This window comes from Caretta caretta, chromosome 13 (assembly GCF_965140235.1).
Source record: "Caretta caretta isolate rCarCar2 chromosome 13, rCarCar1.hap1, whole genome shotgun sequence".
NCBI classification, from domain to species: domain Eukaryota; kingdom Metazoa; phylum Chordata; order Testudines; family Cheloniidae; genus Caretta; species Caretta caretta.
This window is the reverse complement of record NC_134218.1, coordinates 19,066,708-19,093,223: the sequence shown is the minus strand read 5'-3', so window position 1 is coordinate 19,093,223 and position 26,516 is coordinate 19,066,708. Positions and strand designations below refer to the sequence as shown.

Genomic DNA, 26,516 nt, shown 5'->3' with positions numbered 1-26,516 from the left:
TTAAGCTTAAGACGTAAGGTCCAGATTTTCAAAAGACAGCCCTTTGTCTTTTTGCAGGCACAGTTTGGCCTGGAAAAATTGCACCGGCAAACTTCATAAATATGCTATGAATTGTGTGAAACTTCAATAATCCTGGGAAAATATACAACAAATATTGAATAAATGGTTGGAACAGAATGTGGATTCTTCAGTGAATCAAAGGATTGTTCTCCTCAGGAACCCTCCAGAAGATGACTCTGCTTATCGCAAACAGAAACTTCTGTTCTTTATAGATCTTTATATTCTTATTTCTTGCGTCTCATTCCCTGGTGGAAATCAGAAAAAGCTGTTCTGACAATATACAAATGGAATTCAGAAGTCTCACCATCCTCCATGACTTAGGAGTTAATTTAGACTGAGAAACAAGAAGATATTTTCCAAAAATGCTGAATCCTGGAATAGGAACAATAGAATTTCCCTGTATAAAGTTGAAGTGCAACTAGATGTAGTAAGTCTTTGTACATGACTTCTCCTATACTAATTTCAATATTAAAAAATGCCTGTATTTTTTTCTGTGACTGAGATGAATTGTGGCTATAAATACTAGCATGTGGACTGTTCACTGATTTGCAAGCACAGATTCGGTCATCAGTTCTCCAAGTGGTTACATTTGCTCTTGCAAAAAGAAAGGCTTGTCTGAGGCTAGTTTGAAAACCTGGTATTTGGTGTACTAGAACCTAACTACTGTGTTGCTTATGGCATCTCAGAATGTAACACTCCTAGATAAGAATTTGGTTTATATATTACAGGGGAATGTGGTGTTTAAATTCTTCGTTTTCCAGGAAACTGTTGACAATAGACAATTATTAGAACAGGGATCTACACATGCAAAATAGTGTTGGCTTGACACATTGAAGTCCTGGATGTTTGAAGTCCAAGTTGGCACTTGATCCTCAGCACCTGTTCAGTTTCTTCCTGTCAATAGCATAGGCAAAGGTTGGGAACCCACCTTACTTCTGAGTTTCCAGGCTCCTGTCAGTTTGTGTTATGCTCACCTTTTTATTTTCAACTTTAAGATTTGGTTTTAGTTGGCAAGTGCCATTAAAGGGACATCTGACTTACTTCCCCTCGATCATCAGGACCCAGGCAGCCCAGTTCACTTAATTCTTCCCATCACAAAGCAGTTTCTAATGCAGAGAAAAGTGTCTGGAAGCCCCTACACCTGATTACAAGGCATGTTGACTGCCTAGGCACCATAACCAATGAGTACTTTAGAAATGCAGATATAGTTCGAATTTCCCAGGATTTAGATTAAAAATGCTGTTAATTCATTGGACCAAAGCAATAGAATTCTGTATTGACCATCCATATTTACTCTTGCATATATATGCAGCTTTAAAATTAAAAAGAAATTGGAAGAATTCTAAGGTATATAGCACTTCAAAGATTTATGCTGAGATTCCTTTCTATGAATCTATACTATTGTTTCTATTGCAATCTGAATTACAAACCAGATTATTTCATATGCCCTAAAGGAAACAATACATCTTTACTTCCAGAAGATCTTAGGTCTCAATTCCCCATTTCTAGTGAGCAATGGAACTATGTATAACTGATAAAAAGAAGGCCAGGAAAAGGGCATATTTTTCCAAGGGCTAATAGAAATATATTTAATGCTAAGAGGTGAATACATACTTGAATCAGCTCACATCCAAAATTCATATTACAGCTTGAAAAGACACCAAACTGCAGGATTTTAAGAGTTGTTACTCAAATTCCAAAATTTAATTTCTGGTGGCAGAATTAAATTACATGGAGTATCTTGCACCTCTTGGGTCATTTGCCAAAAAAGAAAAACAAATCAGAATATAGTATCAATACCTGAATGAGGAATGGGCATCTAGTTTTGAAATTATCGATTATTCTTTCATGTGCATTTGACATCACAGTAGAAAACAGTGTTTAGTCCACACTTGCATCATTAAGCCAGTCTACAAGCACGTGGTACAAAGTGATGCAACAGAAGCAGAAGACAGAGTTGTAAGCCATGAAACTCTGTAGCTCTGCAGGCATTATGCATGAGGACTTTTGGTATTCCAAAGATCTTACTGCAAGTTCATCTGCAATCAGAATTCCTTCACGAGGTGTTCCTGACTTCGACTAAGTTTATAGTGAGGTTTAAGATGGGAGTGATGGTATATGCTTTGGGGGTGGAGAGCATTGTTTTGTTTGGGGGGAGGGGTTGTTTTTTGCAACAGAGTATGTTGTGTACCAAAAATAACTTAGTGGGAGGGAAGAAAGAGGAGAAAGATAATGAAGATAAGGAAGCTTTTCTTGGTTACTCACCTTAATTTTAGGCTTGCATAGAATATTCTAAAAGTTACACAAGGTTCATTGAATACTTGACTTGGAACCCTAACAATGCTTTCATAAAAATGTTTATCAAGTAAAGGGAATTTTAACATAGTCTAGATAAAATTATATATAAAAAACTACATTAAGAAACATTAAGGTTGCAAGGTCATGTACTCAAGTTAGAAAATGCCAGACTTACGGTGGCCTGTGTAATCTTAATTCTTCCCTCTTGTGCATCCGTCCATTCTGCGTACTGAATGAGGCAGGGATCCTGTGGGAAAAAATGTTATCGTGTGATTATAGGCTATCACACCGCATCTGGACAAAGGGGCTCAACATGTGTTTGCACAAACAAGTAAACCTGCTATTTCCTAACTTTCAAATGCTGCAACCGAAATAACGTTCTTTTAGGTCTTTTTTTTTTTAAAGAGGGAAAATAATGTAATTTTCTGGAGCGTTTTTTAAAGGAAAAAGATAAAAACTAACTACATTATATACCACTATAACATACCTCATTCCAATCCCATGATAGATTTATCAGCAGCATTTGAACCCTGAAACTTCAGCACTGAAGCACAGACTGCTACCACTTGACCTATAGGATTAACTACACTCGCTGATAGAAAGAGAAGACTGTTATCCTAGAAGGAGGATGGCCCACTAGGTCCAGGTGCTGAGTCCAGGGGTGGGAGAGCCTGTGCTCACTTTCTTCTCCTCCTTGCCCCCATAAATTAGGGGAACTCCTACTCCATGTGGTGCCCCCAAGGGGAAGGGGCCATTGGGTACAATCTTGTGTTTGCAGGGCGCCTGGCTAGGTTCCAATCCCATGTGGTGCCCCCAGAAAATGGTGGGCAACCTAAATATAGGGTTTGTTACCAGCTCCTGGATAACATTCATGCCTATTATGCACCACATAAAGTTTAGATGGTGTAACTAGATTTTAGTGCCAGCTAAAGGTATCTGATAGAGAGCCCTTGAAACTGAGGGCTTCTCACCACAAGACAGGTACAGCACAGTTAGTGGCAATACATGTTTATTTCATGTTGTCCTACTAAACTTGACCATGCAAGGGACCACCACTAGGATGAAAGGGTTATTTAGTATTTGGTCTCTCTGCTGAGATGTCCAACAAGAGGTCTTTGATGGTGGAGATTGTGATGTGGAATTGTACTGAATTCAGCTAAGTTTTTTTGCAGCATTGTCTACTACTTGCTCAAAAAGTTTCCTTGTGATGCATTTTTAAAGAAAATGTAACTTTGTTTCCTATGGTACCTGCGCCGGCCACCTATAAAGCTGGTTAGAGTGAACGGTTTCTCAGAAATAATATAGGGGACACTTTCTCAGCACCAGACTCCAGTTAGTGAATACAGGCAATCTAGGAACTTTCAAACCTTTAAAATGAATTGAGTCATGTGGAGCAGGTCACCTATAAAAAGGAAAAGGAAGATAAAAGCCAAACCCTTACAGCAGTCTTGTTCATCATGCTTTACAGCCATGGGTGAGTAATGAATTATGGGTCACAGACCCAAAGCAGCATAAGGAGATTTTGGTCCAGAAACGTTGTACAATGAAATATGTCCTAAATAGTCACCCAAGTGACCAGCAAAAATCAGTCAGCCTAGTAGAGATGGTTTCTAAACCAAAGTTTGAACAAAATCATAGTGGAAATCCCATGGGTATATTTTAAATTGGTGGCGTAAAACAGGGTATTCTATAGGAGGTATTTGTTAGTGCAAGATTCATTGTGTTTCTAAAAGAGTAGTATGCTTTAGCAGAAGCTACTGCAGTAAAATGCCACAGTGCTATTGTGCAGAGCCACTCTTTCCATATAGGTTTGTACAATGTGTTCTTCTCAGTAGTATCCAAGTCCTTCCAGATGGAATTACAGGGCAGGCTGTTTGGTGGAAGGAATCATTATGCCTAATGGCAAACAGTTGAGCAGTATGACACAGCGTACATATGGGCTGAGTTTATCTTCTCCTTTAGCAGGTCAGATACTCACTTGAAATACCTTCCCAGCTGACAGCAGTGTAACATTTTATGAGATTCCTTGCCCAATAAATGCAGGCAGATGTCATAGGATTTAGAATCTTACAAGGCACTGGAGTATTGTTGGTGGGGGGTAATTTTGACAGGTGCTTAACCTCTATCTAAAAAAGTATCAGCTTGGAGAAGGCAATATTTACTGCAGGAAACATTAGATTGTCAGAGAGGTTAAATGCTGTAAAAAACCTTCTGAATGACCACCAAAGTCACCAGCCAGATGTTGGCCATAGAATAGAGTAATGCAAACACTACTGGGAGTTATTCTGGTACTTTTCCTTGCATCGCTGACTGCCAGTACTGTTCCCTGTAGGAGCAACAGCTTTTTAATGTAAGTCTGAACAACATGTACTGTGTAGAACAGCCCATGCCACATTGTGCAGGGTTATAAAACCTGGTGTGTCACCATTTCATGGGACATTTAGTTTATTAGTATTAGGAGATTATAAAAAATAATCCTTTCAGAGATCTTTCATTGGAACTGATCATTTGTGAACTGGAAGAATCAGTGGATCATCATTTTGTTATATCTTTTCAACCACTTCTGCAAGTTGTCACCACCATAACATCAGCCACCATTCAAGGTGGCCACGGGTACTCTAGATATTGTGCACCCTTTGGGTGTTCTTGGACTCCTCACTGCTACTGTATACCAAAATAGTTAAGTCTGTGAAAAATGCCGTGTTCCACACTTAACATCTCTTCAGACTTGGCCATCTACATTCTTGTGACACTTGATTGTTTCAGTGTATTCAGTTCTAGAATGAAAGCATGACCTAGAAAAAGCTCCTGTTAGTTCTGAGTGTAGCAGCTCACGTACTCACCAACAGAGCCCACCGAGAGAACATCTCCATGGTGCTCTCCTCCCTACGTTGGTCCCCACAGACTGTCAAATTCAAGGTCATAGCCCTAATCTTCAGAACCCTCTGTGGGACTGCCCCACATTACCCAACAGGTCACATCATTTACAATAACTGTAGCATCCCATGACAGCTACATTCCTCTGAAACAATGGAACTCTCAGCAGCATGAGTGAGCCATGTAAGTGCAGAGACAGAGTTTTCTTGATAGTGCCTGGGTGGAACTCACTCCCGAAAACATTGAGAACAGCCATCAATCTCATTGCCAAACTTGCTTTGTCATCCTTACTTTCCCGAGTGGAAAAGGGATGGAAAAAACCCACCATTAAGGAGATGAGATGGGGAGAGAAACTGAGAACTTTGTAACATCTAACACATAGAATTTGTTAGGCATTCCAGCACTACCAGGAGTGCAGTATAGAGAGATTGCATAAAAGATTGGGCAGTTTACTGTGGTCTTTGGATTTCAAGAAGCTATTGGAGGTAAGGAGGTGAGGAGTTAGGCACAGGAGAGAAGAATGGAGACATTTTATAAGTGAAGAAAGCATAGGAAAATAAACAATATTGCTGGTGGTTTTATTGAAATAGAAATTAGATGAATGCAGTAGTAAATTGGGTCCAAGGACTGCATTTCTCTCCACAGGGATCAATGCAGGGCAGCTGGTTACTGGCAGACTTTCCAAAGAGGACCAAAGCAGCAGAAGAGGTGTATGGGCAGGGCCCACTGACAGCCTGTCTGAAACCTTGTTGGGGCTCTCTTGAGGGGCAAAGGCCACAATTAACTTCTCAAAGCCTATGGCTGAATCCATTAATGGCTGAAAGGGAGAGCTAAAGGATTACTACTGGAGGGCCTTACTTTTTTTTTTTTTTTTGCAAGTTCACAGCTGCCAAGTTTTGTGCAGATTCATATGGGACATTTTGTGCCTATTTATTTGCAAGCATGCAAATTACTCATTAAAATTTACATGTTTGTAACTGACCATAAACTTCAGCTTAAAGTCATTGTTCCCTGCCCCAGATGCTGGTGCGGGAAGGACAAAACCTGGCAGCTCTAGCAGGTCCTGAAGGATGTCTGGGGAGTAGGTGGGCATTGGTGAGAGCTTTCAGAGGACGGGGGAGTACCAGAATAGCTGCGCTTGTGTAATATCCATGAGGGCTGGGAGATAGCTCTAGGGTAGTTAGATCTGTGGGTGTAACTGGAGGGGGAAACTGGATTTGTGAGTGTTGGCAGGGCTGGGGGGAGAAGAGACAAGCTCAGTGGCTGGGACTAGAGACTGTGGGAGGGAGAAGCTGCCTAGAGTTAAGTTTGGGGGGTTGTTCAGGATGTCTGGGGAAGCTGGGAAGAGGTAGGTGGGGTTTGTGGGATGTCTAGGGAGGGAGCTGGATGGCTGGGTGAGAAGCTGGAGACAGCTGGGTCTAAGGGGGTACCTGGGAAGATGGGGGTAGCTGGGTGGGGTGGCTGTGGGCTGGGTGGAATCTGGGACTTGCTGAAGGGGTCAAATTGGTGGCTGTGGGAGGGAGCGTGGGGCCAGTACTGGGTGCTCCTCGCCACCTGTCCCTGTCTCCACTTGCTGTTGCTGCCACCTGGCTGCCCTCCCAGCTGATCTTTCCCCACTTATTTCTTATAAGGGGCGCAGCAAGACAGAAGCCACTTGTGTGCCTGCTCAGCAGGTGCCCCAGCAACCCCAACGGTAGACTATTTCTGCAATCCAGCTGCATGTGTGACATTCAGTCTGTGGGAATGCGTGGGGATTTCTGCATGCATGAGTGTCGCATGAGGTACGGGACACCTGGCAGGCCTGCAAGTTGCCCTGTCAGCTTGAGGCCTGAATGCTCAGTATGAAAGCTTTTTCTCAGCAGCTACTTGCAGCCCCGATCCGGCTCAGGCACAAATGAAATTGTATCTGAACATGGCCCACATTTTTTAAATCTATTTTAATTTTTTTAAAAAAGAGTAGAGGAATAGCAAAGGGAATCCATTTACCCTGAGGGACAGGCTATAACATTAATAAACTCACTAAAGTTTCACTTTGAGTGTTGCCCTTGTGCACTCCAATGTATCCCTCTTCTCCCCATCACAAGAAAGTCTATGGCACTGGATCTACGGAGAGATTTTTTTTTTTTACAGAGCATGCACAGCTGTTGTATGGTGTCTTTGCATTTGTGTTCGCTTGTGCTAGATGTACTCGGTGGGAACATTTACTGTACGGTATGTCTGAAGAAGTGTTCTCTTCTAGAATCCAGGTTGTTTTATTACCAGCTAAATGTTCTTTAAGCGACCTGTGAATGAGGGCATTGTGACATTTAGCAACTGATTTGATTGAACACAGATGTGAACTACACTCCATATGGAGAAGATGCCAAGGGCGAGATTCTGGGCTGTGTTTCTGATTTAAAAGTGGGGAGTTCGAACACAAGCTGGGAGACACGGATCCAGCAAGGTAGATAAATGTTGCTCACTCACTCATCCGTGATACAGTAAATGTATCCATTAGGGGAGAGAGAAACTCTGAAAGGGAGAAGTACTGAATAAATGGGTACTTAATTATTTGTGTTTCCGTGTTATAGAATGGTAGTATTATTATTAGGAATGGCTGAGGATTTCAGTGTACAACATGACTTGCCGTATTACTCCCTTCCTCCACCATATAGCAATCCTAGACCTTAGTAAATCAGGTACTGGAGGACTAAGGAGTCATAGGAAAGCTTTGGTGTTTTAATACAGCTTCTGGAAGTGCCTCCTCTTGGTATTTCCTATAGATGGGCTGGAGCTATAGAGTTTGGCTCGAATTTCACAATGTCACAACTTGGGGGAGTTTGGCTCCAGATTTTTGATTTGGGCCCATCTTGGTTACTTTCAAGTACACTATTAAAGATCAGCCAATTGCCATTAGCTCAAGGTTGGGATGTTGTGCCATCCATTAGGAGCATCTAAAAGCAATAGTCCTACACATCAGGGCAGCATCAGTTCAGAGATGAGAGAGCCCAGGCATTGCAAATATGGGACACATCCCAAGGACTCCAGAGACCTCCCCTTTCTCCGCCCACACACACACAACCTAAACTTTTCAGAAGCTGCTCAAGCCCATCGCTGGTTATCGAAGCACATCCTACCACCTGGGAAAGAGTTTGACATAAGTGGACAGGTGGCAGGAAACAACAGGAATGGAAGGGAGGTGCTTGATAAAGGCTGGGTGAAGGGGTGTCATTTGACAGTGTCACTGCTGAAACTTTTTGAGAATTTTTTGACTTTTTTTTGTGGAAAATGAAGTTTCCACAAAATCAAAACTATCTGTGGCAAATGTTTGATTTTACTGAACTTTTTCAGTTTTCAGTCAGGAAAAACTGAAACAAAATATTTGGGGTTGGGTTCACCATTAGTCTGTGTTCTTGTGAACCGCTGCAGTGCCTTGTGCCCACTGCCCTCCATCTCCTCGCTGGGCTGGGCTCTCTGGCCAGACTATATCTTCCATGATGCAGCACAACAGTTTAACCAGAAAGAAAACCACCGAAAAAAAATTATGGGAAATGTAGTCTGGCTAGAGAGCCCAGCCCATAGGTGAGAATGGGAGCGGGAGCCATTTGAACTACAACTCCCACAGCAGCTTAGAAGAACACAGAGTAATGTTGAACCAAGCTGAAATTAAATGTGTCTACATTTTTTATCCAAATCTTTGAGAACTTTCCATTTCATAAACGTTTTTGATATTTCAAGTCTTTATTGTGAATCAGCAGAATGGAAATTTTGATTATTTATTTTTTTGTTAGCACTGGTCACAAGAGCATTGCCAGGTGTGTCTAATGATGGAGCCAGCTCTTTCTGCAGCCCCACTTGTAGGGTGTCAGGAGAAGACCCTGCTCAGTGGGCATCTGCAGAGCACCCACTGGGTGCTTTACCCGTACAGCGTGATACGCATGATAGGAGAGGAAGCAGGATGGTTAACTTTGGTCTAATTAAGACAACGATGCGCAAGAGTTTAGGAATGGAATACAGAGCTAATTCGCTGGTTCAAATCCAGCCCACTGACTGAAAGACACCACCCAGTGAAAATCTGTTTGGTGGCATATGTGCAATGAGATGATGAGTCTTGGTCCAGTTCCCAGTAGACAGGTGTCAATTCTGCCTCCTCAACAATTGGCAGTAAGTGCCTGTGATACAGCATGGCCAGAAGGCAGCAGGAGAGTGATATAGGAGAGATGTGTAAGTCCCTGGATGAGGAGAAGCCTTATTCCTTGTAGAGGAAAGAAAGGTTTCTATAGATTAATTAAAAGCACCTGAAGCTAGTCACCTGATAAACCCCCCCTGCTTCAATCAACCAAAAAACAGGAGTTGGAGCAGAGAGCAGTTTGAAGAAATTGGAGCAGAGGAGAGCTTGGAGAAGTGCCGTGACTGGCTAGAAGACCAAGACCCTAGGTAAAGAGACACCCGGCTTGTGCAGAGAGAGAGAGGGCAGGAAGCCCCACAAGCTGAAGAGCAGGAGAGCGAAGTAGCCCAGGGAAAGGAAGCACTAGTTCAAGTGGTTTACCACTATCCCTAGGGCCCCTGGCCTGGGACCCGGAATAGAGGGCAGGCCCGGGTCCCTCCCTCTCCACTACCCTTCTCTGGATTACTAGTGGGACAGTAAATATCCTAGTTCAGGGGCAGGAAACTGTGCCCTGAACCCCCACCCAAGAAGAGGAAGCACGGGACCCATCGTAATCCTACTGGCAATTTGCCACACTGCCTTTGTTGGCAGTCTCAGTGAAGAGGCTGAGTATTGAATGGTTAATGGAGACTGAACTCCTTTCTCCAAGAGGTGGATGCTTCTAGTAACGGTTGGGACACATTGACAAGAGACAGTGTATGTATGTGGGAAGTGTCCATTGCCTCTACCCTGCATTCATTTCTCCAGATTTATCAATGTAGCATCTTTCTGCCTTCCCTAAATTCACTGAATGATAAAATTACAGAATTAGAAAGTGTGTTTTCCTTTCAAGTTTTCCCTTTTAAAATCCCATGGGAAAAGGAGCAGCATTGTACACATCTGGGAAGAGAGCTTGTTAAGATACTCTTGTGTGCAGAATATTTTTGTGGTTTTGAGCACAGATTTCCTCAAAGAGGCATTAACTCTCCACCACTTTTCTTTTTGCACTATACTGTTTTTGGAGTAGTTTAATCGATAGTGTAGAATCCAGTCTTGAATTTGATAGGAGGCTACGAAGCTCAACCCTCCCACACACTACTGCAATTCCCCTCCAGATACACGCACAAACACACACTTTGATTACACAGCAGGTGCAAAGTTCAATGCAAGTTCATTCCCATATTACATATTGACTTTTAATTACCTCTAATCATTTGGAAAACCAGAAAGATACAGTATCATCTGCAAGTAGCACAGCAATAAACATGTTCTCATCACAATTTACACATGGAGCATGAGTCCCTCGAGTTAACTCATCCCCCTCCTGACAGCTTTAATAAAGGATGATGGATTGTTTTAAACTGACAGCTGAGGAAGATCAAACATTCCCTCCTGTATTGTTTTGAGCTCTGGTGTACAAGAACTGTTTTGTGTTCTGTGAAAGTTGTATTTGCCTGTAAGCATTGGGGATCTATTACTCTCTTTCACACTTTGTTCAGAGATGCTTAGTTACTAGGGGAATCTATTCATCCTGTTTTTAAAAAGTGTGCAAAGAAGAAATGACAAAACTGAGTGTGGGATGAATGTCTAGCTGAGGGTGCTGTAGTATAGAAATGCTCTTCCAGGCTGCTACAGAAGGGCTGGCTTGATCATTTTGGGAGGGAAGGATCGGACAGTGAGTTGTCACGTCCTCCAAAACCACTAGTAGCAGGTGAAATTTGCTCATGTGACGCTTCCTCTTCTAATGCCACCAGAGCATGACTCTCTGGCTCAGATCCCAGCAGTGGACATGGAGCATTTACAAAAACTGAGGATCTGGACCACTGAGTGTATCCAAGGACCCACACAATTACCAGCACTGCTTGTTTGAAAACCAGGCCCGGCCTATTAATCTCTTGGATTTTGATTTACCCAGTGACATTCTTTCTGGGTAGGGGTAGACCTGTTTCACCAGAATACAAAAAAAGCTGTTAATATCTGCAAGTTCTTTTTGATGTATTTCTCTGGCATCTGAACCCTCTGGTGTGTGTGTGTGTGTGTGTGTGTGTGTGTGTAATAATGTGGGATGGTCCCCAGATGAAGAAATGACAGAGTCTGGCATTCTACAGGGGGCTGCACTGGAAGAAAACTTCAGCTCATGATCAGCCCATCCTCCCTCCCCTCCTCCTCCCACTTTTTTTTGTAAGGCTTTTAAAGGCTACATGTGGCGACAAATTAGTTCTGAAGACAGATCCTCCTCCTTGTTTCTTTTTGGCATGAGATTTATTTCTCACTGCATGTGCTTTTGTGACTGCACTTGGCGGGCTGCAGTTTGTTCAGCTGTCCATTCCTCAGCTAATCTAGGGTCTTAAAAACAAACAAGTCAATCTTTGGAGAAAGGATACCACGTGAAGACACTGAGAGGCATTTGTTTCCAACTTCTGGTTAGAGCAGCACTGGGCATATATATATATATATATATATATATATGAGAGAGAAATTCACATGGCACTAGCCAGAGTACGAAAAATGACGCTCTTATGTGTATCTGCAATTAGGGTCCTCAGGTTCTAGTCTAATAAAACAAAGGGGGTGATTGAATGATGCCCAGCCAAGGACCACAGTGACAAGCTGCCAGGAGCACAAAATAACATCTAGCTTACAGATCACAGCTGCCCTCACCACTAATATGAAGTTGAGGCTGCCACAGAGATAATAGGTCACAAAAGGTAATGCTTTTGTGGAGGCTGGCTGGAGGTTTCCATCAAGATGGAGCACTATATGTTCTTTAGATTGCCTCTCTGTGTTAGATAGGAGGGTAGTTTACAAGCAGAATTGGGCCCAGCTCTGGGAGCAAGCACTGCTTCACAAATTAGGGGACAAAACACATGGTTCTGAGCTACTGTCGCACTACACAAGCTGAAGGAAGAAGAGCTTTCAGGAAGTGGTTCTCCAATCGTTTGAAGAGGGAACTCTTGAAGCTGAAACTTTGTAGACTGCAGTTAATATAACAGTCTAGGCATTTCCAGGAGGGAGGATCTAGGGGATGGGAAGCTTCAGGATATTCTGTTTCTGCACCACGACCAATTCCCCCTCCTGTCCTTGTGCTGTGAATTCTCAATCCTCCCCTCACCCCATCCCTGCACACAATGTCCTGCAGTGCTGATGCAGTAGCTCTTCCCCCCAGAAGCAGATGCAAATATCAACCTGAGGAAACTATGCAAGGGTGATATGAAGCATCCATCCCTCTTCTTAATAACATCAGGACTAAGCAGTGCCAATGCTTCCAGTCCCTGCATTGCCAGGAAACTTGACAATGAAATTCTAACCCTGGAAAGAGGCATGTAGGTCCAAATTTTCAAACTTCATGTGAACATGGTTTACCAAAACATATATTTGCAGGGCATATGGCTTGCACCTGAAGTCTTTGTTTGCACAAACAACTGATGGGATGTACAATTGCCGGTATTTACGTGGATGAAAAGATGTAAACTCTAGAGGCACAGTGTAGGAAAACATTTGGAAAGTTCTGTGCTAATGTATCTTGAAAAATACAAATCATGTTTCACAAGGACCCATGTTGCAAGCTTGTTTTCAGCCAACTTTTCCAGCTTTAGCGTGTGGCTACTTCCTGGCTCCATTACATATTTTTAAAATGGATTTTGTGGTTACCTTTGAATTCAGCAGTGGCCCAAATCTTGGCATTAGAAGCAATTCCCTAGCTTTCTTGACTTGCCACATACTGTTTTGTAGGATAAATGTATTATTCCTACCGTTGTGTGACTGTCGATGTAAGCATATTCTGTTACATTGATATTTAGGAAATCTGTTATATGTAAATGTGATATTATTTTTCACAGGCACATCAGGGATTTACCAAGGAGCCAATGGCCTGACCAATTCTGCAGGATTCAGCACTGTTCATCAGGTACAGCCTCAGTAGTTATTTCCAATGTCCCTTATTTTAAAGACCAAAATCTTCCAGATTAGAGAGACTGCCACAATTTTCACATGTATTTAAGGAGGCTAATAGTATATGTAGTCACAGAAACCACCTATTTCCATGGATACCTGGCCTGGTGATTGACCTAACATCTGGCCTTTTGTGTTTTAAATAAATGGATACATATATGCACAGCAATGGCTCAGCAGGGATCTTTGCAACAGAGCCCTGCCAAAACTGTATGTCTCTCCACTGGCGTTCTCTGACCTGGGCAGTTGTTGGGCTGCAATGCTGAAAGCATTTCAGAATTCTTATGGGGAGCCCATGGTATCATATGATAGCTTTCTTAAAAGCAGTGTCTTTCCATCAGCTATAGAGAGCGCCCCCTTTGTACCCTTTCCTCTGGTCTCTTGGCTTTAGGTAATAAATATGAATAAACAATCTGAAAGAGTCATACACAGACTCTGGTGAATACTGAGCTATCTAAGCCATCCATACTCTTCCTTATCTGAGTGTACACCTGTCTGTGAGCTTCACACTTCACATTTGTTGGCACCTTTATATAGTGTGTGTGTATTATATAAGGCACAGCCACAATAGGAAAATTCAGGCTGCTTAATAGCCAGTTGCTCAGTTTGTCTGGACCAAACATGAAGGCATTGTCCTTAGCAAGTCACCTTGCAAGACCAAGGAACAGTAAATTCCAATTTCCTCCCCGCAAGGAGTTGATAGTGGCTCTTGTATTTCTGAAAACAATAGTGGGTTGTTTCTTTGTTTCATATTCTGCTGAAAGACAGTATGGTCAGTAAAGGCCCAGAGACATGCACCTGATTGAAGTTTGAAGGTGACATGCAAAAGGGAAAAATAATTGGGCTCGTGTCTTCTTTTTTTAATTATGGGATAAAAAAGACCTTAAGAAAAAAACTTTATTTTGTATTGGAAACTCAGGTCTGTTTGCCCTTGGGGACTCTCAGGTGACTGAGAATTATCACATCAGCCTAAAACACGATTAGTTGAGGGAGGGAGGGATTTTTGGTTAACACCTATTTAAAATCAATGTCACGTGAACATTTCTGAGAAAGCCTCTTTGTTAAAAATTCAGTATTCCTCCCCTTATGTTAAAGAGTGAGAGCTCACAATATACATCTGAGACCCTTACCCTGTCCTGCACAACAGCCAGAGAAGATGGGGTTTGATATTCTTGCTATTTCTGAAGTAAAAAAAAAATTATTTTTTTGACAAATATTTAAAACAAAAAAATTCCACCTTTCGTTATATGTCATGAAGAAGCAAAAATGGGCAAAGACTTGAAGTTTTTTAAAAAAAAACCTTGGTATGCCACCTTGATCCTGTGATTTGTTTTTTCAGGGTTGAAATACCCAAAGCAGAACTATTGTTTAAATTAAAAATAAAAGTATGGTGTTTTTAAATAGCTTTACCTGAGTTTGGAACCCTCATCAGCTCTCCCAACATGAGGGCTACAGCGGCGATAAACGGTCAAACACTACCAGCAACCACCCCAGTGTGTTAGACTGTGGCTTGGACGTCACTGGTATCTGCATCCCCGTACCATAAGTGCATGCAGACTGCTTTGTCATGCCATTCTGATCAATTGATGTGAATATGCTAGGCTCTGAAATTTACAACAGCAACAAAATATCATGTTTTGAAGTGCCCAGAGAGGAATAATCTTGTGTATTTCAATATCCCACCTCCTCACAGGAAAGGAGGAGATAGGCAGAATGGAGGGAGGCTATGAAGGGCATGTGTGCTCCTGAAAAGCAAAACACAGCTGGGGGTATTATTTTAGATCTCCTGGCCTTGATGCTGTCCATTTAATTAATTTATATGTCTTATTAAATCCTAGAGTGTGGTAAGTAGCATACAGTACACTCATCCCTCACAGAGAGGCCCTGCAACTTTAGTGGAGAGCCTAGAAATGTGCTGTATGCTGAACTCAGCAAAGGGACTTATTATTGTGATACTTTTGTGATGGGCCTGATCCAGCTCCTATTGAATCAGTCAATGGACACTTCCCATTAACTTCAGGCCTAAGATTGCTTAAAATGTTTCTCCCAGGAATTGAGTTCCAATGAGGTGTTTTGGGATTAATCCTCCTGTCCCCCCGCCTCCCGCCCCAGCAAAGATCATCTGCACCTCTTATGTAAAAAGAAAAGGAGTACTTGTGGCACCTTAGAGACTAACCAATTTATTTGAGCGTAAGCTTTCGTGAGCTACAGCTCACTTCATCGGATGCGTATTGTGGAAAATACAGAAGACGTTTTTATATACACAAACCATGAAAAAATGGGTGATTATTTGTAGTGATAATCACCCATTTTTTCATGGTTTGCGTGTATAAAAACGTCTTCTGTATTTTCCACAGTATGCATCCGATGAAGTGAGCTGTAGCTCACGAAAGCTTACGCTCAAATAAATTGGTTAGTCTCTAAGGTGCCACAAGTACTCCTTTTCTTTTTGCAAATACAGACTAACACGGCTGTTACTCTGAAACCTCTTATGTAGTTAACTTACCTTTGGGAAGGGGAGATTGTTTAGGGATTCATTCACTAACTAAACCGTTTGGGAAACACTTCAAAATATTTTCTAGACATTTCTGTGTGGCTTAGTGGATAGAACACTAGACTGGGACTCAGGAGCCCTGGGCTCTATTCCTGGCTCTGCCCCTGGCCTGTTTGGTAAACTTGGGCAAATCACATCACCTCTGTGCCTCAGTTTCCCCATCTGTAAAATGGGGATAATAATGGCACCCTCCTTTGTAAAGTGCTTAGAGATTTACTGATAAAAGTGCTCTATAAAGCAGAGTATTATTTTTTTCATTTTGTCAGCCGTTCTACAGCTGATCAAAAACGTTGATAACAGGTAGAGGAAAATTGCAAATATTTTCATGATTTCCCCGCTCTGTATTTTTCACCTGTTCTTTTAGTCACTTTTGTGCTTAGAACTGCTTACAGTGGCCATCTGTTGCATCTCAGTCCCTTTGGAAACAGTAGTTCACATCACTCCCCTGCATAAAATTGCTGTACCCTGTGCTCAGAAAGGGCCAGCCATGGTGAACAAATCCCACAGAAAAAGGCAGGGCTTGTTATGACTCTTCTCTCCTTGTAAATTCTGCTGATGCAAACGAAGCAGAACTAGACATGGGCGAAGCAGAAATACCTACCAGAGTGGCCTGAACAAGAGTCTTTGGAAAAAGTGTGCCCAGATCCCACAACTCTTGAAGGTATCTGCCACGTGCTTTACCTTACCCACTTGTCTGTGTAGTAAAAGCCTGTGATGCAGGAGGATTACTCATGTCTCTTTTCCCCCAAAGGAATACTCGTCCTATCCAAGCTTTCCTCAAAGCCAGTACTCTCAGTATTACACCTCTTCCTACAACTCTCCTTATGTATCGGCGAATAGCATCAGTCCATCAGCCATCCCGACATCCACATACTCTCTCCAAGAGTCTTCACACAATATCACCAGTCAAAGCACAGAATCACTGTCTGGTAGGTGGATACATTATATTACGTAAAACCAGTTCACTGTTTTACAGGCTCAATCATCTGTGGGCACAAATAATACAACTTTGCTGTCTGATTTGTGAGCGTATAAATTTACACCAACAAATTAAAGTTCATGGCAAAGTTCTGTTACTTACACCAGCAATTTTGCATATGTCCTTTGTGGGGGCAAAGGCCGATGACATTACAACTGCAGGCACAAATTCAGAGAACAATTCAGAAAATGTAAGTGCTGTATAAGCCATGTTCTTTTCATGAGTATTTCTTAATTGCTTCCTATAGCCCAAATGTGTTCCTGGTGTGAGTGGTCTCACACCTTCAAATAAAAGATGGTTTAGAAAGGGAAAATGTTATTAATCACGACTTTTAAACAGGCTAGTGTGTTAACAGATAGTTTTTATTAGTGATGAGCCCAACCCAAAATCTATATCCAAACTCACGCAAAATCTAAAAAGTTCCTACCTTTGCAGCCTCCTTCTAGTTTTTAGCTAATTTCTAGGCACTAAACATAACATCCGACTTCGTAAGTATGTTAAAAGGAATTCAAGTGATTCTCTCTTAAAAAAAAATCAAGAGAAAACAGGTTGTGTTAAATGTCAATTATGAATTCCACATATGGCATCAATACCTTTGAAATTATCTCGATTCTCCTGGAGTGCTTACTTTTGAGACTCTGAGGGCTCAAGCAGTCTATGGAATTACTGACAGATCATTATCATCCTATGTACTGTCTGAATACAGCTTTCAGATGTCACTTTTCCACTAAAGTTTTCATTGGCATGCAATAACATTTATATAAAATACCACATAATTTGTGGATGATCACAATATACGCCCATTGTATGGTCTGCTGACTTATGGAACAAATCCGAACATCTGTGGTTGTTCAAAAAGAAAAATAAACTAATATTGCTTTTAAAAAGTGATCGCAGATTGCTCTAAAAGCAGTTGGAGGATTTTCTATTCCTTAGATCTTATCTCAGTCTACTTGAGAAACAGTGATTTCAAAGAGACTTCTTAGGAACAACCCAAACTCTCCTTAAGAAGAGTGCGTCCCTACCAGGAGGATTGAGAGGCTACAAGTTAGCAAGGTGAAAAGAAAAATGTTTGAAAAGGATTTGTAATTTAACGTAAGTGATATCTAGAGAGTTTTATGAAAGTGAATCCTATCAATTGATGCTTTACACAGTGACCTTCACCTTTGGTTTATTATTCTCAAGTGTTTCTAAACTGCTGTACCTTCTGTCCTCTGATAAACAGCTAAACTGGATTAAAACACACATGTATTTGGGAATATTCTAGAGCTGGGTTTTGTAAACAATTTTTTGTTGTTGAAAAATGGCCTTTTTAATCATGAAAATTCACTGAAAAAAAATTCATGTTTTGAAATTTTGCTTTTTTACTTCCCCATTTCCAATAAAAAAGGGAGAAAGGAAACCCCAGAATACTAAAAAAAACCCCTGATTTTAAAAAGTATGAAAATTTTCAAAAAAATGAAATCTGTTGGTTTTTTTTTTTTAAACTTTAAAATATATTTTCTTAAATATTTGTGAAATGTTTCTATTGTTTGACCCACTCAAACACTAACCTTTGGAACAAACTTTTTTTTTTTTTTTTAAGAGGCTTGTGGAATAACTAAGTACCAAATACCAAAGCAGTTGTCACGCCTTTGCTAAAAGATACTTCTTGGATAACATAAAAGTATCGCAAGAAACACATGTGAAAAGAAATACACTGCAAAAGTTAGGCTTTCAGCGAGATCCCTTTTTCTCTCAATAGGGGAATATGCAACCACACCAGTAAAAGATACAGAAACAGACAGGCAACACAGAGGGTCTGATGGAAAGTTACGAGGCCGATCAAAAAGAAGCAACGATCCTTCCCCTACAGTTGACAATGAGATTGAGGTAACAATATTAATTCCTTTTCTGATCATAAATCCAGCCAAGAGAAATTGCTACATTGATTTGCAAATAATCCACTGTTAGACCAGAGAGTGGTATGAGCCAAAACATAGGCAAGATGTTTGAGACCTCGCCACCACGGCTGATGTAGTTTTAAAAGAAAAATGATTGTTGTCTCAGTATAATCGTCATAGGCAAAATTCGGTACTCTGGCTTTTAAGGCAGCATTGGAGTCTGTTATTTTGCTCTCCTGACATAATATCCTACTGGGATTTCTATGCATATTGGGATAGCAGATTGTCAGACCAGATATGGAATCGGAGAGCAGAGTTTGGGGTTTTTTGTTTGTTTTTTTTACTAACCTTAAAAAGGCAGCTATGATCAATGCTTAAAGTGATTTTGTTACCTTAAAAAATATGTAGCCACATAATATTTTTTTCTAATTAAATTCACTCCTGAAAATGCTTAACGTGTGAATGTATTTGTCTCTTTCCCTCCCCTTTGTCTTTCACCACAGCGGGTGTTTGTGTGGGATTTGGATGAGACGATAATTATTTTTCACTCCTTACTCACGGGAACCTTTGCATCCAGATACGGGAAGGTAAAATTTAAATCATATTTTTTTAACATTATTGTCTGTCACGCAAAATTGCATTGGGAATTGTGGGGGCAGTTAATAAGGCAGCTTTTCTAACAGATGCTGCCCGTTTTGTTCAGACAGATTTTGTTATAAATAAGTCCAGTGATATTTCCCTCAAACATGTGAAAATTTAATTTAGTTTCCCGTTATATTGTATATCCTTCTTCTTCAAAAGCTTGCATTGTTCATTTGCTGCTAGATAGGACACTGAGCTGTTGTTCTTTCAAGGCCTTTCTCCTAGGAGAAATAACTTATCCAGCAGCCAGAAAATAGTAACTCTAGCCTGCACACAGTAATATTTTCTGCTTGTCTATTGTTTTCATAAGAATCTCAGACAAATGATTTCTTTTTTTTAAGAGACTTTTTATATTGATTAACCCAAGTTCCTTCCAAGTGTAGCATTGCATCTTCCCACTAATGAGCTCAGATGGCCACTTAAGGCTAGATTTTTTTAAAGGTATTTAGGCACATAGTAGGATTCTCAAAAGTGCTTAGGGCCTACTACCCCCCAGTCAACATCTTCCGGGTACATAAATACCTTTGAAAATCTGGTGTTTAAGCTGATGACGGCATTTATTTAGCAAACCCTATCTGTAATTAATAGAGGAAGCTTTCAAATATACTGAACTTAGCTGCTAAGGAATTCTGAAACAGCAGGTACTTAATAATAATAGTACTTATGCCTCATTTATTTGAATGGGAGTTTTCCTATTATAAATTCTTGTTCAAATGACTGACTTACATAATGTCAAGCATTTTTAAATTAGGAGAGAGAAAAAGACAATATCATTACCTAATTAAAGGTGGATAACCTATCTGACAACTGTTTCTGCATATGACTTTTAACGTTGCAGCTTCATTGAGAGACTGGCAAATAATCCTATTTCTCTTTAGAAACTAGAAATATGATTTGACATCATTTTATGGCTTTACCAGCTGTACTTGATTTATGATGGTTATAACAACCTGGATGTGTAATTAGTGAGATAGATTTATTGTCCGCTGTTAGATGTGCACACTTGTAAAGGATATAAAATGGTGTTCGTGGTGCAGAAATCCACTGCAGCATTTGGAATGCCACTAACACTTCTAGCAGCACCTTCTGAAAATCAAGCACACATTTCCGAACAGGGATTTGTTCAGGCCTATGTTGTACCAGGTAATTGGAATAGTTTCTTTTCCCACTGAATGTAATGAATGAGACAATTTGCAGCAGACATTGTGTAAGTTCTCACCTGGCTGCATGCAAAAAATAGAAAAGGAACAGGCAAGATAGAGAAAAATAAACTTGTGCAATCATACTGAGGATTGAGTTTTGGTGGTAAACGGCTGATGGAGAATTTCCCTAATGGAGGGCAACTCCATGCTGGTGCAAAGTCAGCTCCTGTGCTAGCCATCCTGGGTACAGGAAGTATGTCGGGGCAAGGTAATTCAATGGTGGTGGTTGAGCTCAGTTACACTGTACAGATCCTCTACTAAGATGAGATGACTTGGAGCCTACCGCACTGGGGCCAACATAGACTGGTCTCTGGATCAGGGAGCTGTAACTGAGGCTGTGTGAACATAGGCTGCGTATTCTGAAAGAGCATATGCGAAGGTTAGGGAGAACCGAGAAAGTGAACTTTAGGCTAAGATTTTCAAAAGCACTTACCATGGACATAACTATTCCCATTGACTTCAGTAGTAAAACTCATGTTGATTTCAGTGGGAATCTTACCTTTCACTTCAATGGAAGCAGAGGTAGGCTAATCCTGAGCACTTTTGAAAACCTACTTGCATAAGGGATTGAGAGGAGAAAATAGGAAAACGAAAACACACATGGCTGTCCAGTATGAAAAAGCTCTATGGAAAATAAAGTGAGAACCTTTCCATAGGGTAGTTCTTAAGCATTCTGTAGAATAGAGAATTATAGAATTTGAAGGGGTGGTTAAAAATATCGTTAGAAAGGCTCTCCTTTGTTATTAAGTTCTAAAAGATTTTTTGAATAACTTTTATAGAACCCCATTGAATTTCAACAGATCCTACCGGTTTCATCTCTATTGAATTCCATAGAACTTTTCTATAAGGAAAATGGCTCCAAACTAAAACGATGATTAACCAAGGTTTTGATCTAAAGACCCATATTGAAATAGAGCCTGATCCAAAATCAATTTAAGTCAAAAGGGAAATGGAACACACACCAAACTTCTGTCATGGGAACCATTAAATAATAAACCCAATCCAGAAGTGTTTAAGCAAGTTGAATTCACAAATATGAGAGAAGCAGCCAAGTCAGAGTTGAATAGAGCTCCAAAATTTCATACCTGAATAATACAGAAAGTATTAATCTCAGATATCCAGGCCTAAAATATATTCTCTTTATCCATAATTGATATTAAAGATACACATGCCTCTAATTAGACAGACACATTACTAATTAAATCTCCCTCTTTTACTGGGGCAGCTGGGATTAGAACCCTGGGTCTCTCACCTCCAAAAGCGCACACTTCTACCAGCAGTACCTCACTGACAATACTAGTAGGGTAGAGCTGATCAAAACCTCTTTTGCAAAATAAATAATTAAAAATTCACAGTATTTTTCAGGTTTCATCAAAAATTTGTTTTGGTTGAAATTTTCTGACCACGTCTAGTGCTGGAGCTCCTAGTTATTTTCTCCAAGTCACAACTATAAGGCGGGAACATCCCACTCAAAGCCAGGCCATTCCTTAGCTAATGAGCTCCTTGGAGCAGAGACTGTCCTCTGGAAGTGTTTGGAAAGCACTGAGCAAGGAGCACCAATAAATAATAATCATAATTGCAGCACAAGGTGGACTGATCACTTGCCCATGGTTAAACAGCATGTTAATGGCTGAGCCTGGACTTCTGCTTGTACTTATCTCCCAGCCTCAGTCCTCTGCTCTGGGCAGCAGACTATACAGCCTCCTGATATTTAATCTTAATGGGTTTCCCATGCAGTCCATGCAACATATCCCCTCTGTTGGAAATCAAAAGTGGCCTGTGAGCTCCAAGTCTCCCTTTCTTTTCTTTCCCGGTATTTTTTCACAAACAAATGTCAACAGGTGGGATAAAGTTTTTAAAAGAAGTGCTTCCTATGCCTTAGAGAGAGGGCTGGGGGAAGAGCAGCTGTAGAAAAGGTGAGACTTGCAGTACAATGGAAACCTATGAGCTGTGTCTGTATTGTGAGGGGTCAGCATGTCATCCTGGAAGTCAAAAGATAGCCTTATATGCTGAGGGTACAATTCCCAGCTGAGCCTGTCAGGACAGAGGTTGGTCCTCAGTTGCCATGCTTGTGATTAAGGGGATGTGCCATTGCTGTTCCCATTGTGAAGTGGAATAGCTATCAAAATAACAAAATATCTTCCATGGGCAGGTAAAGTGAGTTTTTGATCTATCTGAATGTGGTAGAGAAGCTGGCAAGGGGGAGAAAATTTCTCCACCCCCTTGCCTCTCAGCAGGAGGCCCCTGGATGCAGAGCAAAACAAGGTTCCACCACTATATCCAATTAACCCTGAATATTGTGTTCAGTAGAGTTTAGAAACCTGTTCCACAGGCTTCCGCTTACAGTATGGGTGTAGAGTATTTGTTGTGAGACTAGAATGCTCAATAGACATAGCAGTTCATTTTTATGGCTTAATATACACCCTTAATATAATCCCTTCATGCACATATTAAAGAGAGCTTCCATGCAATCGAAAGGATGATTGCACTCTTTATTAGGTCTGTAAAGAACTGAACACCGAAGTACTGGCCTCTGAGGAAAACACAAGGGGAAATAAGTGAGTTAAAACCAATTGCAATGTTACTAGAGCTTTAGCTGAATTCAGTGCAGAGGTCTCCGACAGGAGGATGGTACGTTACCAGGTTTGGCCTCTCGTTCCAAGTTTTGGTTTGAAATAACCAGATGCAGGGCAGAAAAGTGCCTCTTTACGTGCTGTTAATTTAATACTTGGTAAAGGAAATAGCAAATACTCTTGTCAGGAGAATTCATCGACCTATTCTCCTCTTCCTATGCCCAAATTTTGGGAAATTTCTAAACCCGTTCTTCATAGCTTCTATAACCTTAATTGTCAACAGATTTTTTAATTTGCACGTTTCAGTTGTTAGGGGTCTTTTCTGCATTCCTTCCCAGTAGCAGTGAAACACAATTATTTGATAGTTCACTCTAACAATTTTTTAATGAATGGTAAAGAGAAAAAGAGAGACACTAAAGTTTTTTTTTTTTTTTCCCCAGCTGCTGGTATGTTAAGTAGGGGATAATAATACTTCCTTACTCCCGCACTTTTTCTGTTTTGTATATTTAGACTAAGTTCTTCAGGGCAGGTAATGTCTCCTACTCTGCTAGTATAGTGCCTAGCACAATGGTGCCCTAATCTTAGGTGGGGTCTCTGAGTGCTACTATAATAAAAGAAGTGACTAGTGAACTACATCTAGTAGTGACTAGTGAACTACATCTAGTATTATAATTACTCCTTCCATATAACAAGTCTTGGGGGGAAATGGAATGGATTTAGTTTTAGCACTGAATTACAAAACTGAAAATGTCAAAAAACAGCTGACATTGCTACCAGAACATGGAATTTTGGTGGATCTTCATCAACCCTTTAATATTGTCGACAAGGGGTTTTGATCTGTAAATTTGAACGTAAGATACACATCACCTTCTGGAATTAGTCAGCATCTCCGATTGACTGGATTTTAACAGACACCATTGCAAATGCATAACAGAGCACATTGTGTCTAATTTTTAAACAAAAAAACTTAGAAACAGTTATGCTCTTACACTCATTTTCTGGATGTGAGTTTCTTTAGAATGTGAGAATTTAAAATTAGCTATCTTTCTTATACTATACCATCACAGGTCTTATCTGTCTGGGGGATTTATCTGAATTTCAGCCATCAGTGGCCAGCAGCCAGCAGTACAAAGCATATGGTAGGCAAGGAAAGCACAGTGGAATTTACCCCAGTTTTAAGCAGGTGTAATCTGTACCACTGCACATACTAAAGCTGGTTGGAAATTTTCTAATGGAATGTTTTTCCATTGGAAAATGTCAATCTGTCAAAAACTTGTGTTTTGCGGAAATGAATCCATTTCAGCTAATCTTATGAGATAACACAGGCAAGGTTGGCTGTCTTGCTCTGTGTTTTTGGTTCAAACAATGATCCCTGTATTTCACAGTGAAATTCATCTGGAATCACCAGGTTCAAGTTGAAGTGAGGTTAAACCTACTGAGTTTTATACAGCTTCCACCCAAAACTATACATTGGCTCAAGTTTGCCCAAAACTGAGCATAGATTCATCGCATCTTGATAAACGTGGCCAGATTTCCAGTTAAAATAAAACCCTGAAACTAAGTGGTTTGCAGCTTAACTATGCATGTTTGGTACAGCTTCGCTTAGGAACACTGCACAAATGGAGAATTCCAGCACTCTGAAAGGAAAAGTGTCTTCCTGGTGAGCATTATTCGACTGTGGAATAAACTTTCTGAGGAAAGTGGTGAAAGCTCCGTCACTGGGACACTTTAAAACTAGCCTGGGAAAAGCACTAGGGAAATATACTGTGGGGAATAATCCTCTGTATCCACAGAGTCTCTGCTCTGTGTAACCTCATTAGTGACAGGTTCAAGTCTGAGGGAGAACCTGAACCAGAGTTTCAACACCCCTTACAGTATATTTCTGGGTTTTCCTAGTCTCTTGTGTGCTTGATTGACTTTTGAGATTTATACTCCAACACCAGCTTTAAGGAATTTTCAGTGGGACCTTGGGGAATTAGGTGCCCAATTCCATTGACTTTCCATGGGAATTAGATGCCTAGCTCTCTCATGACTAAGTCTGGCCAGAAAACACAAATTCTGTTTCACAGAGAATTTCCAGGTTTTGACATTTGGTTTCATATTGGGACAAGCTTGAGATCTTTTAAAATTTTTCACAGAAAAACAAGGGAAAGAGACCTCCCCCAGAGTAGCGAGTAATCCATTCATCTGGGATGTGGGAGACCCGTGTTTAGATTCCTGCTCTGCCTGATTTGGAGCAAGAGTTTAACGTGGGTGTCCTCCCACATCCCATGTGAGTACCCTAGCCACTGGGCTATTGGCTATCCTGGGGTGGGTGGGTGTCTCTTGTTTTGTCCAGAAATTCCATCCTGGACCTAAGAAACCTTCCTGACAAAAGGGAATTGGCATTTTCAGACAAAAAATATTTCATTAAAGAACTTCCAACCCTTGCACACAAGTTGCACACAAGGCCCTTTCAAAATCCCAGCCCTGATTTTCTTTCTGCCTTCACTTTTATGCCTAATGTGCTGTGCATTGCCATGTGCTCAGACAGGCCCCCAAAGCTACTATCCAATTGAAACACCATAGGGATTTAATCAAATCTGATGGTGATTCATGGTTCTAATGGCTGGATCTGTCCTTTACTACTTTACAAACTGAGAAGGAATAAAAAGCCATTTTATTACTTAGCAGTTAAAAACTATTTGTAGAAGTTGCTAAGGTTCAAATCAAAAGCACTCTCCCTTGAGGACTATTAGTTAATTCAAAGTGCCAAGGGCTCCCCCCACATTCGTCTTCTTTTGCTTGAGATGTGGCCCTATATCACTGCTGCTGTTCAAACATCTAAGAGTTTTCCGTTCCTTTGACAAACATGAGCCAAAGTGCTTAAGGACATCTGTTTATTTTATTTCTTTAATGAGAAAACCTTCCAATTTCTCCCTGGCTCAGCTGTGTTTATTTTCATTTTGTTAGTCACATGTGCTGGGTACCTCGCGACATTAACAACCTGCAGAGACCTAGGCTAGAGCCTGCTAGCAGGCATCCTGTTCAAAAAGGCAGAATAAGCCCTTCCTAAGGAAAACAGAGTCCCTGGAACTCTATAAAATAGATTTTCAAAACAAATACAACCTAATTCACTCAGTAGATCCTGGATCAAGTCAAGATGAATACAATTTGGGAAGGATTTTCTGAGGAAGTTGAAGAGTTTTTTTTACCCACTGGAGGCTAAACTTTGTATTTAATGCCCTTTTAAAGTTAAATAAGAAAAGCATTCAGTCATTTCAGGTAATAAGGAGTCTGTTATTTTAGACATGTCATTGTATCAATTATTAGTTCATTATTGGGGGGAGGGCAGACTATATAAGGATAAATAATCGCAGTGATTCAATTAT

The 26,516-nt window shown here is 40.8% G+C and overlaps 1 protein-coding gene across 9 annotated transcripts in view; it reads left to right on the top strand.

Moving 5' to 3' along the window:
* EYA2 (EYA transcriptional coactivator and phosphatase 2) overlaps positions 1-26,516 on the top strand; it is a 156,284-nt gene that overhangs the window by 78,048 nt on the left and 51,720 nt on the right. For all 9 annotated transcript variants that reach the window (XM_075118784.1, XM_048819518.2, XM_048819519.2 and 6 more), the window contains 4 exons: positions 13,201-13,268; positions 16,618-16,795; positions 18,590-18,717; positions 19,232-19,315. In XM_075118784.1, the coding sequence (XP_074974885.1) occupies positions 13,201-13,268; positions 16,618-16,795; positions 18,590-18,717; positions 19,232-19,315 (458 nt within the window). The remainder of the gene's footprint in view (positions 1-13,200; positions 13,269-16,617; positions 16,796-18,589; positions 18,718-19,231; positions 19,316-26,516) is intronic.